General features: G+C 47.1%; 2 protein-coding genes across 12 annotated transcripts in view; both read right to left on the bottom strand.

The window, feature by feature from the left end:
• The window catches only part of VWA7 (von Willebrand factor A domain containing 7), a 54,499-nt gene extending 46,542 nt beyond the window's left edge, over positions 1–7,957 (bottom strand). For 3 of the 5 annotated variants that reach the window (XR_014788621.1, XR_014788622.1, XM_084840875.1), the window contains exon 1: positions 7,737–7,820. The gene's annotated coding sequence lies outside the window, so the exon portion shown is untranslated. Of the gene's footprint in view, positions 1–7,736 lie in introns of all 5 variants that reach the window. The other 2 variants (XM_084840874.1, XM_084840873.1) reach the window with 2 other exon arrangements.
• Positions 7,958–11,292: 3,335 nt separating this feature from the next.
• The window catches only part of VARS1 (valyl-tRNA synthetase 1), a 47,688-nt gene continuing 40,447 nt past the window's right edge, over positions 11,293–18,533 (bottom strand). For all 7 annotated transcript variants that reach the window (XM_084830471.1, XM_084830474.1, XM_084830475.1 and 4 more), the window contains 8 exons: positions 18,222–18,300; positions 17,987–18,114; positions 17,608–17,763; positions 15,856–16,065; positions 15,314–15,425; positions 14,412–14,587; positions 12,247–12,396; positions 11,293–12,061 (listed from right to left, as the gene is read on the bottom strand). In XM_084830471.1, the coding sequence (XP_084686597.1) occupies positions 11,993–12,061; positions 12,247–12,396; positions 14,412–14,587; positions 15,314–15,425; positions 15,856–16,065; positions 17,608–17,763; positions 17,987–18,114; positions 18,222–18,300 (1,080 nt within the window). In that variant the 3' untranslated portion in view covers positions 11,293–11,992. The remainder of the gene's footprint in view (positions 12,062–12,246; positions 12,397–14,411; positions 14,588–15,313; positions 15,426–15,855; positions 16,066–17,607; positions 17,764–17,986; positions 18,115–18,221; positions 18,301–18,533) is intronic.

Genomic DNA, 18,533 nt, shown 5'->3' with positions numbered 1-18,533 from the left:
TAGTAGGGTTGGAAAGAGCCTACAAGGCCATCGAGTCCAACCCCCAATTTTTGGTTAAATTCCTGGAGGATAACAGATAAATACTGTTAGTGGAAATTTCCACTAACAGTATTTAAGAATAATAACAAACAAGAAGGCATCCACAGAAGCCTTACAAGACAACAATTTACCATAAGCAGATACTAAAATAGACACTCTTTCAGAAACAGAAAGATCTGGTAACTCAAACGCACTGTGCAGAATAATAGCTAAACGTTGGAAAACTGCAGGACTGCTAACATTGAAGTGTTGGTACATGGAGTTGTGGTAAATAGCCATGGCACAAAAATTGACTTAGGGCACAATCCTATGCATGTTTAGACAGAAAAAAAAGACCTACAACTCCCAGAACATCCCAGCCAGTACTGGATTTTGCCTGTATTTTTGTCTGTAAAGTAAAAGGGAGGGATTTTAAATGTATTACCCACTGTCAACAACTAGATTTAAATTAGATGTGTTTGTCATTGTAAATTAAAACATTGAATAAAAGCAAAACAAAACACAGGGTGAACAATTGCAGCCTTAGAGTCTTTGGTTATTGTACCTATGTGTGAACACTTACCTGGGAGTAAGTCCCACTGAACTCAGTGGGGCTTAGTATATCTGAGTAGAAATGTAGAGGACTTTACTGTAAGAAACATTAAACCTCAAAAGATAAATTTCCAAACAATCTGGAAAGAACTTTTCAAAATAAACTATGTGATAGAGATCATTTCACATATCCCCTACCCTGAGTAATAATTTATTGTTTTATTCATTTAAGGTGCAATCCTAGACAGAAAAAATCCTACAACTCCCAGCATTCCCCAGCCAGCTAGTAGGACTTTTTTCTGTCTAAACATGCATAGGTTTGCATCCTTAGTACATTGTACTACATTCATATCCTGCCTTTTGTTCATCATGCAGCTCAAGGCCAGATACATGGAGTTCCCAGGCCGTCTCCCATCCAGCCACCGATCAGACCTAGACTTGCTTCAGCAAGGAGATAGCATCATCTGCCCTCTGGGCGATGTTTTACAGCAAGGGCAGGTTCACTTCAAGCTTGCTTTGGCTGGTGTACCTTATTTTTACTAGAACCCCCATGACGTGTTTCAAATTTATAAAGCAAGAATGCCTACTCAGGAAAAAAAAATTAGTCACAAGTCATAACTAAATGAATTAGATGATCCCAAGTAGGCACTCTTGCTTAAGAAATGCTGTGCTGGACCAAACCAAAGGCATATCTAGTTCAGCATCCTGTTTTCCTGCAGCAGCCAACCAGATGCTTCTGTGAAAGCCACAAGCAGGGCCTGAGCACAATAGCATCCTCCTTCTCACGCTCCCTAGCAACTGGCATTGAAAGGCATAATGCCTCCCATACTGGAGGGTTTATTCAGCCATCATGACTAGCACCCATTGATAGCCTTATTCTCCAGGAATTTATCTAATCCCCTTTTAAAGCTGTCCAAGCTGGTGGCCATCGCACTGCATCTCATGGTAGCAAATTCCATAGTTGAACTATGCACTGTGTGAAGAAGCCCTTCCTTTTATCTGTCCTGAATCTCCTACCATTCAGGTTCTAGTTTAATGAGAGAGGGAGAAAAATGTCTCCCTACCTACCTTCTCCACACAATGTGTAATTGTATACACCTCTATCATATCCTTCCTTACTCACCTTTTTTCTAAACCAAAAACCCTCCAATGTTGTAACCTTTTTCCTCATAGGGGATTTACTCCAGCCCCTTGATCATTTTGGTTGTTGTTTTCTGCACCTTTTCCAGCTCTAAAGGATATAGACATCATGACTAAAAGCCAAGGCATTGATAGTCTTATCCTCCCTGAGTTCTCCTAAATCCCTTTTAAAGCCGTCTAGGTTGGTGGCAATCACCACAGCTTATAGTAGCAAATTCCAGAGTGCTTTGTTGGCTTAGAATGAAGTCTACCTCCTCTAGCATTCTTACCACTGGAAACTGGTCAACTAGTCTCCCCTGGACCACAGTCTTCTTTCTTCCAATATCCCTGTTTTATGGGATCCGTTTAACGGTGTAGTGAAGGTGTGACTTGCAGGGTCGAAGCACTGGGACTCTTGGATGAACAGGGATGCTGATCTCATCTGCCAGCCCCCTCAGAACTTCCTTTATTCCCTCTGAGCTTCACTGCAATCCTCACAGTAGCAGGGGCCAGGGCGGGGGGGGGGGATTTTCTCAGCAAGAATACATTGCCGTGAGCTACCCCATGCACACATATACAACACTACACATATACAGATATGGATCAACCCAGCTACCTGCATTTGTGGACTGTCTTTGGGGGTGTGGCTGTGGGGACTGTCATGAGCACCAGCACTTCAAAGTCTACCACTGGTTTTTGGAGAGGGCACTCAAGACTTCTACAGAAAAATATTCAGCTGAATGAAGCTAAACAGCCACAGAAACTCAGAGCTTGAAAGCACAAAGGACGACAGCACGCATCTTTGAGTGTACACCTAAAAAAAAGGTAGGTTATGCAATGCATGAATATGACAACATGTATCTCTGCAAACATTGCATTGCATGGGGATTCTGGTAGGCAGCAGGGATAAGCCCCTGTGCAAGGTGTGAATTGCCTCCAAATGCCATCTGTTCTAGGCAGGATCATCCTGCCTAGAACAGGAGGGAAAGGGGAGACATGATAGAAGTCTACAAAATTATTAATGGTGTGGAGAATGTGGATAGGGAGACATTCTTCTCCATCTCTCAAAATACTAGAACCCGGGGTCATCCCATGAAGCTGATTGGTGGGAGATTCAGCACAGATAAAAGGAAGGACTTCTTCACACAGCACATAGTTAAACTATGGAGTTTGCTACCACAGGATGTAGTGATGGCCACCAATTTGGATGGCTTTAAAGGGGGGTTGGACAAATTCCTGGAGGAAAAGGCGATCGGTGGCTACTGTGCAATGTACCACAAGCAGACAGCAGGTACCTTACAAGAGGTGCATACTGAGCAAATGGCTCTGGAAGACCTAATCAAGGGAGCTCATTCACATTCTCTCTCTCTCTCTCTCTCTCACTCACACACACACACACACACTAGAACTAAACACGTTTAACTGCAGGTTCATTGCACACAAATCCATGGTGGCCCTTCCTCTTTCCTTTTGGTGGTCTCCGCCTTGTTTTTTCCTCCCCACTCACAACCCTGGCATTTTGACAGTTGAGATATGTGCTCTTTCTTAGAACTTGGCTGGTGAGGTGGGCCGCTTGGGTTGCAAAGATAAGAGCTCCTGCATCTCACATGCACATACACATCCAAACTGAAACATTGCACAGAGAAACAGATGGATAGCGCATGCGAGGGAAGCATGTGAACCCAGGCTTCCCCTCCTTTTAGCGTGGCTGGCTCATAGCACGGATTGGGAACATGCCACAGAAGCATCCAGCATCATCGCAGCGAGTTTCCATGTGCACTTCTGCTTCCCGTTCACACAAAGAAAGGCAGCCATGTTAGAAACAGTGTGGAAAGCTGGACTCCTACACTGCTCCTGGCCTGAACTGACACCTTCAGAGCTGTGTCTCTCAGACTCAATCTGTTTGTACTGTCAAAGCCAGCCCTGTTAACTTTAACTACAGTTCGGACGTCACAGTCAGGAGAACATAAAAACTGACTTGTTGGATCTGACCCAGGTCTATCTAGTCCAGCTTCTGTTTCCAACGGCAGCCAGAGGGATGCTTTAGGGAGCGCATAAGCAGGACATGCAGGCAATAGCTTTCCCCGGTTCTTTGTCCCCATCACCTGGTATGCAGGGATAGATTTCCTCTCTACCTGGAGGTTCCAATTCAGCTGAAGGGTTTGTATAGACATATCCACCACGAATTGGTCTATTCCTCTTTTAAAGTAATCTAAGCCAGGGATCTCCAACCTTTTTGGACCCATAGGCACATATGGGGACTTGAGAAACTGCTGTGGACACCACCACAACATGCCTAAACAATGGATTGCGTCTTTGGCATCTACCTGTCACAAACATGGTCTTAGGCGGTGTCTTATTCAGCAAAAACTTTTGTTTCGTGTCTATTGGACAGTGCAACATCTTTTTAATAAGGGATTGTCTAATTTGGCTAATTGCTGGTGGTGCAATACAGATAATGCTTCTTTTAAACATATGTTTTGACAATGTCCAATAGTTGCTTCTTTTTGGGAGGAGGTTATTACACAGATACATTTTGTATTGGAACAGTCTTTAACATTCACTGCTGTCCATGTTCTTTTAAAATTATTTACCCGCTTCACGGAAATTAACAAATGGTCAGCGTAAATGGATTCTCCACGCCCTGTTGACAACTAAAGGTATTATATTACAACACTGAAAGGATAAACGCTCACCTCCTATAATGCAATGGACTGAGGGCCTAATAACGCTTCCAATATTTGAATGGGTGGCATATGGGTGCCACCATCAAATGGATACTCATTTGGAAATTTGGTCTGCTTTTGTTGAAGCCTATGTATAACCGCTAGAAAGTTGTACGCATTTCATACGTATTCATTGCTATGGATATATAGAAATCCATATATGTATGTTAAGAATGGGGAAAAAATTAAAAAGTTCTGCGGGTGCCAGAGAGCACCACAGTGGGCACCTCTTCGTGGGGTGCCTTATCGTGAGTCGGCCCATCAGTCCATTTAGCTCTGCACTGACTGGTGCTGGCTTATTTATTTATTTATTTATTACATTTATATCCCACCTTTTTTCCTCCAAGGAACTCAAGGTGGTGTACATCCTCCTCCTCCTCTCCATTCCTCACAACAACAACCCTGTGGGTGGGTTGGGCTGAGAGTCTGTGACTGGCCCAAAGTCACCCAGTGAGCTTCCATGGCCGAGTGGGGACTAGAACCCGGATCTCCCGGCTCCCAGTCCAGCACTCTTGCCACTACACCACACTGGCTCTCCAGAACTTCAGACAGGTCCCCCAGCCCTAGCTGGAGATGCCAGGAGTTGAACCTGAGGCTTTCTGCATCCTATGCAGACGCTCTACCAGCAGAAAAAGCAGAAAACCGCTTTTTTCTTTCTTTTTGGTCTGTCTGTCTACTGCCAATCAATTTCATTAGGCATCCCTGAGTTCTAGTACTATCTATGAGAAAGACCGAGAAAGGTTTCCCATACATATTTTCCACCCTATTCACATTTTTAAATAAATGTAAGCTTTTCCTCTTAGTAGCAAAGGCACATCAACCCCCAGTCCATGGTAGCAATTGTGAATATGGAACCAGGGGGCAGCAGAAAGTACAAACTGATTCAATTTTTTTAAAGTTGATGGGATAATACCCTTAGAAGTGTCTCTCTTTGCTTTTTTGTGATTTCTTACTGACATATCCAAATGTTACATAAACAAACATGGCAAAGCACAGTTTTGACAAAAGTAATAATAGCAAAGATTTTTTTAATATACACAATGTAATATAATTCTTTTCAAAAGTTAATGCTGATAATTTCTAATAAAATTAAAATAGCAAATGATACATCTAGTTTAAGGTGTATTCCATCAGATAAGAAAACGGGGGGCGGGGGTCAAATAATTGCTGGATTCAGAACATGGGGGGGGCAGGTGTGACCCAGTCAAGGTTCATGAGCTCTCCCCCTCCCCCCCCCACCCCCGTTGAAGACATGTGTCTTAATGCCTATTAACAATCCTGTGCTTACTCCTAATCATTGTGGCAAAATAGTGGGGCTATTTATTTTGTATTTTTGGAAGGAAGAAATTTTCTTTACAATGATCAGTAAGTGGGATCCATTTTTTTATTAAATTGTCCTGTCGTTATCTTTTTCTCTTTTGTTCTCATATAATGCGTTAATTTATCTATGAGAACAAATTCCCACTCTCTTTGCTTTTACAGTGGCAAAACTGCGTCAGTCTTATCTTGTACAAACCCACTTAGCGCGCTACCGTAAAGGATAAAGTTCTCAATAACAATTCACTTTCTTTAACGATCTTTTGTTGACACTATCTGCCCTATCGTATATTTGCCAGTATAGACTTTTTAAAAAATTGTATATGATACTGTTTGTTTTTAATTTTTTCATTTTTTTGTTAACACTTGTATATCGCCTCATTTGCAAAAAATAAAAAAGCCATCGAAGTGGTGCATAACAATCTAAAACAATAAATCTTAAAGCAGTAACAAGCATATTAAAAACAGTAAAACATTTGAAGAACTACATAATTTAAAAGGCTAAATTAAAGAGGTGTGTCTTCACACCCTCTTTAAAAGCCTAGGGAGTGAGAGACTACATGACCTGTAGTCATGACATTATGTTATTTATCTTAGATTTAGAAGGCATTATCTTGCATATGCTTGTGCACTGTTACGAGTCTACCTCCAAAGTTCTACAAGAACACCCTTAGGGGCAAACTAAGTAAATTGCCTGTTCACATACAGGAATGCTTTTAATGACTAAATTGCAGGTACAGCCTCTGTGTGTGTGTGTGTGTGTGTGTGAGAGAGAGAGAGAGAGAGAGAGAGAGAGAAATCCTTTGCACACACACACACCCTGCTGCAGTCCCAATCCTGCCCCAGTGTCTGCAGCATCATCTCTAGTTTGGCCCTCAGTTGTATACAACCGTGTGCCATACAAGTTACATCCACCCTTCACAGCTTCCAACACACACCCACACAACACAGAAATAGTAACACACTTCAGTGTTATACAGTTATACATGGCCATCCCCCACACCGTGACCCAAGCCACACCTTTTCATTTGCACCAGAACGTATCACTAATCCACCCCAGACTTCGTTTTGAATGCAAGGTTTAGCCCAGGACCATGTGAAAAAACAGCACCTCTAACTACATGCAGAGTGCCTTTCCCTCACCAGCGCAGAGGCAGGCTAGAACATAGGAAGCTGCCTTATACTGAGTCAGAACGTTGGTCCATCTAGGCCAGTATTGTCAACACTGGCTGGCAGCAGCTCTCCAGGGGTTCAGGCAGGATTCTTTCCTTGCCCTGCCTGGAGATGCTGGGGACGGAAGCTGGGGCCTTCTGTATGGAAAGCAGGTGCTCTACCACTACGCTATAGCCCTTCCCATCACATGCACATGACGGGGTCCCAGTTTTCATCTTATGGAACCCCACTATTTTGCCCCAATGATTAGGAGTAAACACAGGATTGTTAATAGGCATTAAGACACACGTCTTCAACGGGGGGGGGGGGAGCACATGAACCTTGACTGGGTCACACCTGACCCCCCTTTTAAAGGTAAGTCACATCACTGGCATCACTCGCTGTTTTTGTTGTTTAAAAAACAGAAGCAAAATGACTAGGCACGTAGATACAGGTCGACCTTCCCCAGCCTGGCGCCTTCCAGATGGTTTGGTTTTCAACTCCCATCAGCCCCAGACAGCACGGCCAGTGCCTCCAGGACGAGGGGAGTTGTAGCGCAGAATGATCTGGAGGGCAGCAGGCTGGGGAATAGATGGCTATAAAAATGGGAAGCGGGTTGATTCCCTGCCGCAGGGGAGGCGCGATCGCTGAAGCCCGGATCCACAGCGGCTGAAGAGGCTGCCGCGCCAAGATGCGGCCTCGCGCGGAGCCGTCAAAAGTGGCGCATCCCAAGCCGCTTTCGCTCCTCTCCGCGGGCGCGCTGCAACTCCCCCGCCCGCCATGCGCCCCGGACAGAGCCCCCCTCGCTCGGCCTGCCGGCCCCCCTAGGAAACGCCCGCAACGCAGACCTACCGGGCAGGACGCTGCAAGAGGCACGACTCGGGCGCGAGTCCCCGGGCGCCCCCGTCCCTCCCTGCCTCCCGCGGCGGCGGGCTGGGTCGTCGCGGCGCCGCCTTCGAGGGCGCCGCCCCTCTGCCCGGCGCAGGGTCTCTCCCGTGCCCAGGCAGCGCCCGGCCCTATTAATAGCTGGCCAGTGGGTGCCGTGCCAGCCGGTGGCGGCGGCGTCGCCGCTGCGCTCCCGGGCTATAATTACGGCACACGTGAGTCGCAGGAGCGAGAGAAGGCGGCAGGGGTGCTGAGGGAGGGGCAGAGAGCGCGCACGCCTCTGAGCCAGCCCTCTGCTCCGAACGGCGCCTCTCCGGGGGACCCAGGCGTTCGGGCTTGCCTCCCCCACCCCTCCCAGAATTGCCAGTAGCCCTGGCTGGCTGGCTGGCCCGTTTTCCTGGCTTCTGCGTCTGTGCCCTCAAGAGGCGCCTGAGCCACCCAGAAATCCAGAGGAAACCTTCACTGCCGTCCATGCAAGGGGAAGCTTCCTCACCTGCTACATCTCTGAGGCTCAGGCAGCTGTGAAAAGGCAGCACAGGAGCAAGGGGAAAAGGGGAAGAGAAAGGGCTGCCAAGTTTACTTTCCCCCCCCCCGCTCCCCCATTAAAGGATAATGATTAAACTCCCCTCCGTCTCATCCATTGCAAAGGGCTTTTGGTGAGCGCTGTTTCCCATGCTCCCAAAAACCTCTTTCTTCTCCTCCCCACCGCCAAGGACTTCCGTGATTCCCAGTCCCGCGTCCCCCTCTTCGCGGGGAGGGGGCGTTACTGGCTGCTCCTGCACTGCCCTTTCTAAGATTCCAGGAGTCCGGCCACCCACAAGCCCTCTTCAAGCCCTTCTGGAATGTTCTCTCCCTGAGGACCTTGGGTTATAGCGTTAGGCCTGCTGGTTTGGTGGGGTTTGTGAGACCCGGGTCCAAGTTCCAGAGTGGGAACCCTGTTAGTCTGTTGCAGCAAAACCAGCCAAGAGTCTTGTGGCACCTTAAAGATGAACATGTTATTCTGGCATAAGCTTTCATGGACAATCCAGCACCGCCAGCCCAAGCATATATAAATTTGCCAGTTTAAGGTTAACACATCATGCCTCTGATGAAGTGGACAGTGTGTCCACAAAAGCTGATGCCAGAATGTGTTCGTCTTGAAGGTGTCACAAGACTCTTCGTTGGTTTTGCCGAGTTCAAATGTCACCAGCATTCCCCTAGCCTCCATAAACAGAGAGGCACTATTTTTAGGCACACAGCCTTTCTACACCAGGCTTTATTGTGTGATCGTGATTGCTCACTCATGAGTAGTTTGCAGGTCCTGCACACAACATCCTCCTCCTCCAGGGCCTCCCCCACTCTTTGGAACCATTTCCCTGGCTGTTTTTAGATCAAGGAAAGTGTGGTATTATTTAGAAATGGCGGAATGAGACGCCCCTGTATTTGCATAATTCTGCTATATCACAGTGCCATCTTGTGATTGTGTAATGAAACGTATAAAAGGCAGAGAAAGAAAAACCCTGGAAAAAAAAATGTGAAAAGCAGCTGATCTTAACCCCACAAAGTATCCAGACGCAGAAGCCTTGGTAAAGGTGTGGGTTAAAAGCTGAAAAGCCCACAGTGAGATGGCTGCCTCAGTCAGCGGATGCAGGGTGGCATGCAGACAGTGTCGGTAGCCCCCTCCAGGCCATTCCTCTTAAGCCCCCGCCCCTTCAGCCAATTTCTGTTGAAGGACAGAGCTGTGTACCCTGAGACCTGCCCAGTGTCCCCTAAACTGTCCTGGTACTCTCAGGTGCAGTGTGTGCCTTTCCAGGTTTTAAAAATTATTTTTATTATTACATTTATATCCCTCTTTTTTTCTCTTGCAAAGAACCCAAGGCAGCTTACATGGTTCTGTTCCTTGCCGTTTTATCCTCACAACAACCCTGTGAGGCAGGTTAGGCTGCGAGCCAGTGACTGGGCCCAAGTCACCACTGAGCTTCATGGCCAAGTAGGGACTAGAACCCAGATCTCCCTAGCCCCAGTCCAGTACTCCACATTGGCTCTGCGGTAATTTGTTCCCACAAAGTGATCTTAAGTATGTACCCCAGAAAGGAGAAGTGAAAAGAAAAATAAAACAGGTTACAGTAAGGCAGAAAGCTGGTTCTCTGGGTACATGGAATGGTGCTTTGCTTAAAATACACAAACATTAAAAAATAAAAACAGGTCCCGTTTGTGTGCTTTTAACAACAACCTGGTACATAGATAAATGCTTTACCTGCTTAATGTCTTCTCAGGCAGTTGCTCTGAAAGGAACAGGGCTGTGGGGGGAGAGGTGGCAAATCTTAGCAAACAGGACTGTTGGAGTGCCTAGAAAGAGCCTAGGGCCTTTATGACTGTAAAGGCAAGGAGGGTACATAATATGCCAACTTTAAATGGTGTGCCCAGGCATTCTCTCTCATCCACAGTGCAGCTAACCCATAAGAGAGAAATTTTAGCCCATCAGGGAAAAGGTTCTCCCAAATTAACCTAAGTGGATTGTTGGCTCAGGAGACAAAGCTGAATCATAGCAGGAGATTGCCATGTACCAGGAGCGTGGGGGGCAGGAATGGGCTGGAAGCTAGGATTCCTGTTTTCTGGGGGGAGATTGTGGCTGTAGATCTGGCAGGCAAGGAGACTAGGAGCCAGAATTTCTGGGCTATTTAGACGATGTGGTTTAGCAGGGAGAGAGGTGGGGAAGTGAGTGCTAGGGTGACCAACAAGCTCCTGTGCTGTGTCTTTTACAGCACCTCGACCAGTAGCAAACGTTTATAGCCATGCTATGAAAAGCGTCATCGGCTATACAAACCCTGTACAGCAAACCACTGTTAAGGGCAAAGCTACAGAAGAAGGCTGAAGAATAATCACGGAGGGATCCACAAGCCCCGTTTCAATTTACATACCATTCCTCGCCAAACCTTGGTATTAATGCTTTCAGCCACTTAAAAGCGCTTCAGCTGGCACAGTGTGAATGTACTGACAGTGGGTATGACACAATATTTGAGTTTTTTGAGAACGCGGAAATTCCTGGGTGGATAAAAGTATCACATGTTGATCAGCAGAGGGATGGGAGGGGGAGCGTAACCTTTAGGTAAAATTTCGTGGCTGGGGCACACGTTCCACTTACCACATCATGGCAAAGCGGGAGAGGAGCGGTGACAGAAGAAGATCGTATTCTGAAGGAGGTTTGGAGTAGGTGGGTTACATTTCCCCACTTGTGCTAGAACGATACCTGTGTTCTGTCATGCAGCATCAGAAGTGCTACATGGCCATGCTACATAAGTGCAAGAGAGAACATCGCATCCAAGCATTTGCCCTTGATCGGTCCTGTGGCCCCAGCTAGTCCAATATATATATATATAAACTCAGAACTGGGGGGCAGGGGGGACGCGTGCACGCCGCAATTTGAAAGTGGAGGTGCAGAAAAAGCACGGAAGCTTCCTGAAATTCTTCTTTTCATGAATGATACAACCAAGTTTCTGGTCCTCAGGACAGCAAAAGATACTTTCTAAGTGCATGGGAAACATCTGTTGATATCTGGCTTCTGCAAGAGCTGGAAGAGTAGGATTTCAGGTGATGGTGGGGGGGAGAGGGGCAGGGTTTTACTGACCTGCACTGCTTCCTGCCCTCTCCCGTGACCAGCATAAATTATGCAAAATAACAAACAAAAATGTACATTGAGAGAACCAGCACAAATTAGTGTATCTAGGAGGTTGCAGAATTCAACTCTTGCTGGGAGAATATGGAATGCCAGAGAGAAAGAGAGAGAGAATTTAACATGGAAGAAGCACGGACCTGACAACTCCCAACATATCTTTAGGGTTGGATTGTATGTTCCCCACTTGAATTCTCATTATTTGACACTTGAAAGCCTTGCATATGAGGTGATCTGAAAAGCCTGTGATGGCCCCATTCACTCACACACACACGATGCGATGAACACCCAAAAGCGAACCAACCCACACAGATACAGGATTATGTGTGCCCATTGGCCGCCTTCTCCTTCCATCACTTGCCTTTCTTTACACCAATGAGAATCAAGTCTTCTAACTCAGCAAAATATTTTAATGTCTCTACCGAAAATAGAATAAACCAAGTAGAGCCGAAAAGAAGAAACAGGTCCTCCTTCCTCAAATGAGAAGGGCTTGGCTTCAAATGGTTGCCTCCCCCACCCTAATTTCGGGATAAATGTCTTCCAACAGTCCCATAGATCCCTTCCTTCAATTTCAGATCATCTTCCTGAAGTTCTCGATGGCTTCATCTGCCTTCTGCAATTCAGTCTCACTTTGTTTCAGCTGGGAAAAGAAAAACAAAATGTATCTGCTGCTGGGGCAACTGTATCACTCCCAACCCACATTCCTAGACCACGAAGGCCACTCGTGTTCCCCCACGAGAAGCACACACCCTCTGTTGCCAAGCATCCATGACCCCTGCCTCACTGCAGGGTAGAGCTCAGTGTTCTAGTCTTGGCAATTGTTACCTTGGCTGAGTCTGCCTCCTGGACTTTGGGGGGCACCTTAGCGATGTAGTCTGGGCTGTCCATGCGCTCACGTAACCGCAGGATTTGTTTCTGCAGCTCTGCCTTTTTGCCAGCCAGTTTGGAGATCTCCTTCTCGGCATCAATCAAGCCCTGACATGGAGGACAGAAAGGTACAGGGGAGACCAAAGTGCATATTAGCAGATAGCATGGAGAATCACTCTGCTCCCAGTGACCGACACAACACACTTGTCACTGCCTCCCCACCCCCTAGGGGACACTGTGCTGAAGAGCATGCCTTGATCTTCAGTATACAGCATGGTCTGACATTTCTTAATTTTCAGAAAAGGTTCCTAGTCCTCATGGTTTTCTGAGAAAATCTTGGAAGGCAAGAGTCCAGTCTCTTCCTGGAAGTTTCAGAAGAGAAGAAACACTGCAGTGTGCTATGGTGATTTATGATTAAGGGCACAATCCTATGGGGATAGGCGGCCACCTCCAGAACTCGGAGGCAGCCACCTGTCAGGGTGGAAACTGAGGAGGAGTTTGAGGTCGCGGAGATTCTGGACTCCCGCCTTTCTCGTGGCTGCCTGCAATATCTAGTGGACTGGAAGGGGTACAGGCCAGATGAGCGATCCTGGGAACCCGCGGAAAATGTGTATGCTCCGTTGCTGCTGAGGTGCTTCCACCAGCTGTACCCCCACAAACCCGGGGCCCCAGGGGAGGAGCACGAGGGGGGGCCTCATGGGAGTGGGGATGATGTCAGGGTGGAAACTGAGCTGATAGAACCCCAGAGCAGTTCTGATTCCGAGGAGGAACAGCAATCCGTGGGAGAGGAACTCGCTCATCTCTCACAGGCACAGCAGCTGGCAGAGATTCCTCCTGCCAGCATTCCTGGGATAGTGACCCTGGCAGTGAGAGAGTGCTGGAGGGGGGCTTGCTGGACGCTCGGCGCAGGCGCAGGGAGCGACAACAGATGGAGGGCGCGGAAAGGAGGTGTAGCGCTCGTTTGGCGCGCAAGCAACGGTCGCGTCCCGAGGACCCAAGGGAAAGACGGAGGATCTCTCCCTAGCCCATAAGTTCAGTGTTTTCCCGTGATTCTCCTTCAAACAGGGACCAACTGCCTAACCTGGAGCATAGGCTACTCTGCTATCTTTCCCCAGTGCTGTTCCTTGCTTAGTCGCTGGTGATTAGCATCTGAAAGAGTCATTAAGTTGTAAAAGGATTAAAGCCTTGAAAATAATCCTTTTGTCTGTGTCTTGAGTTGGCTATTGGAGTAGACTGTAAGAGGCAGCTAGGGCGCTCCTGACACCACCTGTCCAATGTAGGGCAGGAGAAGCACGGAGGGGATCGTTCCCTCTGCACTTCTCCTGCCCTGCATTTGTGGCTAGACAGCCAATTTTGGCTGTCTAGCCGTGGGAAGGTGGAGCGGGGGAGGAGGCTGCCGGATGACACATAGGATGTGTCGTACCAGCATTTCCGCCTTCACCGCCCCAGAATGCCCCCCTGGAATGCCCCGTTTTGGCTGTTCTGCACTCCTCTTCCAATCGTGGCCCGTGACACCATTCCATGCTGCCTGCAAGGCAGCACAGAAGTGGGGAAAAGTTGATTCTCTGGGCACCGACCTCAGAGCATGGGCTCTGAGGTTGATTCCCAGAACCCACATATCCTATCTAGCCACTGACTTGTGGCCATAGGATTGCTCCCTAAATCAATTTAAATAATGTGCTTCTTTTGCACAGCTTATTCTTCGTGAAGATTGGGGTTAGACAGAGTTAGACAGTAGAGTGAGGTGGCTGGGACTAGTTAATGCTGAAAAGGACAAGGGAGTTGGGTTGTAACAAATGCTAGAACCCCAGGTTCAAACCCATTCAAGACCAAAGTCGTCACCATATCCACCCCTTTCTAGCTCTTCTTCATGACCTTAAGGGCTAGAAACATGGGTTTCTCAAGGTGCCTAATTCTGTGCCAGGTATCAGTTTTTCCAGTTCTATCTAAGTACTGTGGATACGCTGCAGGTAAGCAGCTTGAGAACAACATGGTGACAGAGAAGGGAAAGCAACACGGCTGCCTTCTCAAAATTAGGAAGAAAAGTACTCTGCTCCAAAGACCCATGGATCTCCTTGGATCCCGGCTACTGGTCATCTCACTGCATGCATGCCTTCCATTACCTTGAGCAGAAGGTGGACAGTGCATTTGTCAGAGGCGATAGCTACAGCACAGCCAGAAGGGGGCGCTTGCCCTGGCTGCAGAACCAGCACTTGGTTGGAGGAGGAGAGAGTGCGGATGTATTCAGAGCAATGAGTCACAGCCTCTGCTGTCTTGGAATCCGGGCACTGCAAGTAACCTGAAAAGGTGGAGGAAGAGGAGATCAGAGTGGGAGAGAGAGATGCTGGACTGACTCCATTAAGCTTGTGCTCAACACTCTGTGTAGACTGCCTCTACTCCTTCATTCCCCTCCTCATGACTTAGATCTGCTAAAAACACCATCTTAATTAAGACAGAATCTTAATAATTCTGTCCATGTGCCAGACTGGGATGGCAGTGTTGGGAACAGTTCTCAGTAACTGCCCAGCTACTAAGGACAACCCTCCCTCTGAAGGTTCTCCAAAGCCTAAGTCACTTTCAGAAGTGTGGCACGACATCCTGGTTTGCTAGCACACCTTATTCCTGCCCGCTCCCCGCAAACCACCAAACTACTTGTTTTCCTTCAAGTTCTGATTTCCTTCTTCCAGGCCTCTGTGAATTCCACAATTCTGCACAAGCCCAGAAATTGGTATTGGGTGCAGAATTCACCATCCCAAACTATCACAACTTTTAAAAAATGTTCCTTGCCCTTAAGATTGTGGAGATGGTCCGGAAAGGTTGTGAGCAACACCTTGTGAAATCGCAGAACCTAGAGAAGGAACTGAGCAGAATCCCACATGTCCACGGGGAGAGCTTGAGAGCTCTGTATAGCCCTGCGCTCCTTCCTAAGTCTAGCTGAAGCAGAAAAAGTCTGGCAAACCAAATCAAATATATGACAGTTTGCACACATCATACAAGCTAATTTGGTTTCACCCCCAGTACTCACAGTCAGCTTTGGTCTTGGTGAGGTTGTAGTCTGCTCGGAGTGAACGGACAGCCCGAATAATGCTAAGCACAAAGTCAATAGTGTGGTTCAAGCCTTCGTTTCTCCAGCAATACTGAAGCAAATTAGGAAAAGGGTGAAAAAAATCTTCATTTAATGATGTTTTCGGCATCACAATTTAAGAATGAAGTCGACAAATCAGAAGGGCGCCCTGGAGTGAACATCCATTTTCCTACTTTGACAACAAAATGGTGAGTGGTCAGCACTTGTTTTCCTGATGTTGGGAGTGGACACAGCATTTGTATTTGACAGATTAAACTCTTTTAATAAAATAAAAATTGTAATGATGATTTGTCTGTTCCTCCTTTTGCATTTCTAAATGTGTCTCAAAATAAAATTCCATGACAAAATTAACTACTTTTATTTAAGGTTTTGCTGTCCACTTCACATTCACATATAATCACACACACACACCAGTGTGCACTACTAGGATTCCTCACCACAGTGGTTCTGGCTAAGAGCCTGAGAGTTTGTCACCTCATTACCTGCTCTGTGCTGGGGTAATGGGTGACGCAGATGCTGGGAGGGTCGGAGGAGGGAGCCCTTCGGGGCAGCCGCTGGTACAGCTCCTCTGTGAGAAATGGCATGAAAGGGCTGAGAAGAAGAAGTCCGACATCCAAACATGTGTAGAGAACGTTCCGGGCTGTCTGGATCGCAGCTTCATCTGGACCAGCAAACACGGGCTTTAGGCACTCCTAAACGGTGAAGTTAAAAGGGTGAGAGAGCTGCCTTAATGCAATGCAGCCTCGTAAATAAGCCCACGCAAGTTACTAGCCTGCAAATAAATAAACAAATCAATATTTACAGCATTTTTACCCTGCTCTTCAGCCAAAAAAGGCTCCCAGGGCAGCTTACAGAGATTAATAATAAGACAGTCCCTGCCTTCAGACTGACAGTCGAAAAGACAAGACACAAAAGGAAAAGGTATTGGGAAGGAAGAAAAAAAACCCAAAGCTTCTTTCAAATAAATGTTATTTATTATGTTTCTATAGTGCCCAATAGCCAAAGCTCTCTGGGTGGTTCACAACAATTAAAACCATAAAATACAACATGATAAAATACAATATAAAAGTTTAAAACTGCAGAATAAAAATAAAATGTAGCAGAAGCAAAGATTTAAAATACAACAGATTTAAAACAAACTGAAAGACTTAAACAACTAGAAAAATAAGGAGGTCTTCACCTGGCACCAAAAGACCACAACACAGATGCCAGGGAAACTCATTCCACAACCGGGGTGCCACAACAGAAAAGGCTCTCTTTTTAGTAGGCGCCCACCTGACTTCCTTTGCCGGGGCTCTCGGAGAAGGACCGCTGAAGACCATCTTAGGGTCCGGGCAGGTGTGTATGGGAGAAGACGATGCACACACACGCGCATATATACACATTCTCTCTCTGTGTCGCAATATATAATTTTACAAACCTCAGAAACTAGTAGCTCGGAGGGGGGGAAGTCCCCTCCTCTGTGGCCAGGAGAGGCTATGGCTGCTAGCCTCTCAGCAGGCTAGTAAAAAAAAAAAAGCCTTCTATCAAGCAGGCTGGTGGAGGAGGGATAACGCGATTGGTCCCTCCTTGCCAGCCCACTCACTCACCTGTACGGAACGCCTTATCACTCATGGTGACCAGGCAGGTTGTTAAATACAAGGCTTGCCTCCACGGTATGTCTAGGACACTTTAAAATGTTATGTTTTCATGGTACATTTGCATCCCTCCCTTCCTCCAAGGAACTTAGAGCAGTGTTTTACGGCACTTCTAGATGGAGGGCTCCTAGCACTACCCATCAAAAGGCACCATGCAGCTGTTCCATCTTACCTTTGTTAACAGATTTTCGGTGGTAAGGAAAAAGCCGTAAGCAACGCTGGGGAAACATGGGAGGGTTACAAGTGGAAGGTGACATCATCCCGCTGTAAATGTCTGATAATGAGGCAGGGTATTGGTGTCATAAGAACCTCATCCGGAAGCACCCTTGTTCTCAAAACAGCTCTTTGAAGTAGACCAGGATGAGATTTGTACCCCACAATGAGCTTCGCAGCTGAGCATGGATTTTGAAATTGGAAATGCCGCATTCAAAAGAAGACTCTAGCCATTACACCCCACTAGCTTATACACTAGGGTAATATTGTGGTGTCTTGGTGGGTGATAAAAATTATCTCTCCAGTACAGGTTTAGTCCAAAAGCAGAGTTGTTACACCTCTTAAACAGAAAAGGAACAAGAAGTTCTCAGAGATTCCACTCACCAGGTAGACATCACACAGCTCATAGAGCCAGAAGTTATACACCGCTGTGGTGATGCCAGGGAAATCGTAGGCCTGGAAGCCAAGGTCGCATAACTCCACAGCGTGGCTCAGGCGACTCAAGATCCAAACATCAATGAGGCTCTCTGAGCCGCTGGGCTGCAATAGACATTTCCTGTTAAGAAGGAAGTGCTCCTAGAGGTTCCAATGTGTGTGTGTGTTGGGGCGGGGGGAGACACCAACTGTGACACAGAGAGGCAGGGAAGTGAGAGGAGTCCATCCTTCCACAGTCTGTGCTGAACTCTTAATGGCCACCCCACTGCAGAGCATTTGGAGTCTGGAGGGGGGAAATGGAGTAGAGAACCATTAGGAGCAGGCTCACCTTTGGGCTGGGCTGTGGCTGGAATCCATCCCCGAGGCCACGGATGGCAAATTTGGTCGCATTCCATAGTTTGTTGCAGAAGTGCCGGTAGCCCAGAATCCGGTTCACGTCCAGGTTTATATCCCGGCCTGAGGAGAGGAAGAGGAACATTATGACATCAGCAAGAAAGGAAGAGAGACCAGGAATGAGGTAACAAAAGGTGAGTGCCTCTCTCAGACGGAAGTAGGATAATTACCTTGAGAAGTGTAAGCACAGAGAGCAAAGCGGAGGGCATCTGTCCCGCATTCTGGGATGCCACTGGGGTAATCGGATTTCTGTGAAGCAACCACAAGTATGCATTACACACACAAACACACACACCTCTCTTACATAGGGTTCCTGGTCCTGGTCTTAAAGCTGGGATCTCCAAACAATTTGCCCACAGAGTCCCCTCTTGGCACCTGCCAGGCTCCCTGCTTCTCCTGATTTTATTTTATTTCTTAAGATGTTTTAAAATTATTATTATTTTAACTGGGAGGCTGGCATGCTGCCAAGCAAAGGGCTGCCC

Source organism: Heloderma suspectum, chromosome 2 (genome assembly GCF_057233095.1).
Source record: "Heloderma suspectum isolate Gila_16-S chromosome 2, 16-S_ref, whole genome shotgun sequence".
NCBI lineage: Eukaryota > Metazoa > Chordata > Lepidosauria > Squamata > Helodermatidae > Heloderma > Heloderma suspectum.
This window is presented reverse-complemented; position numbering and strand designations above follow the sequence as displayed.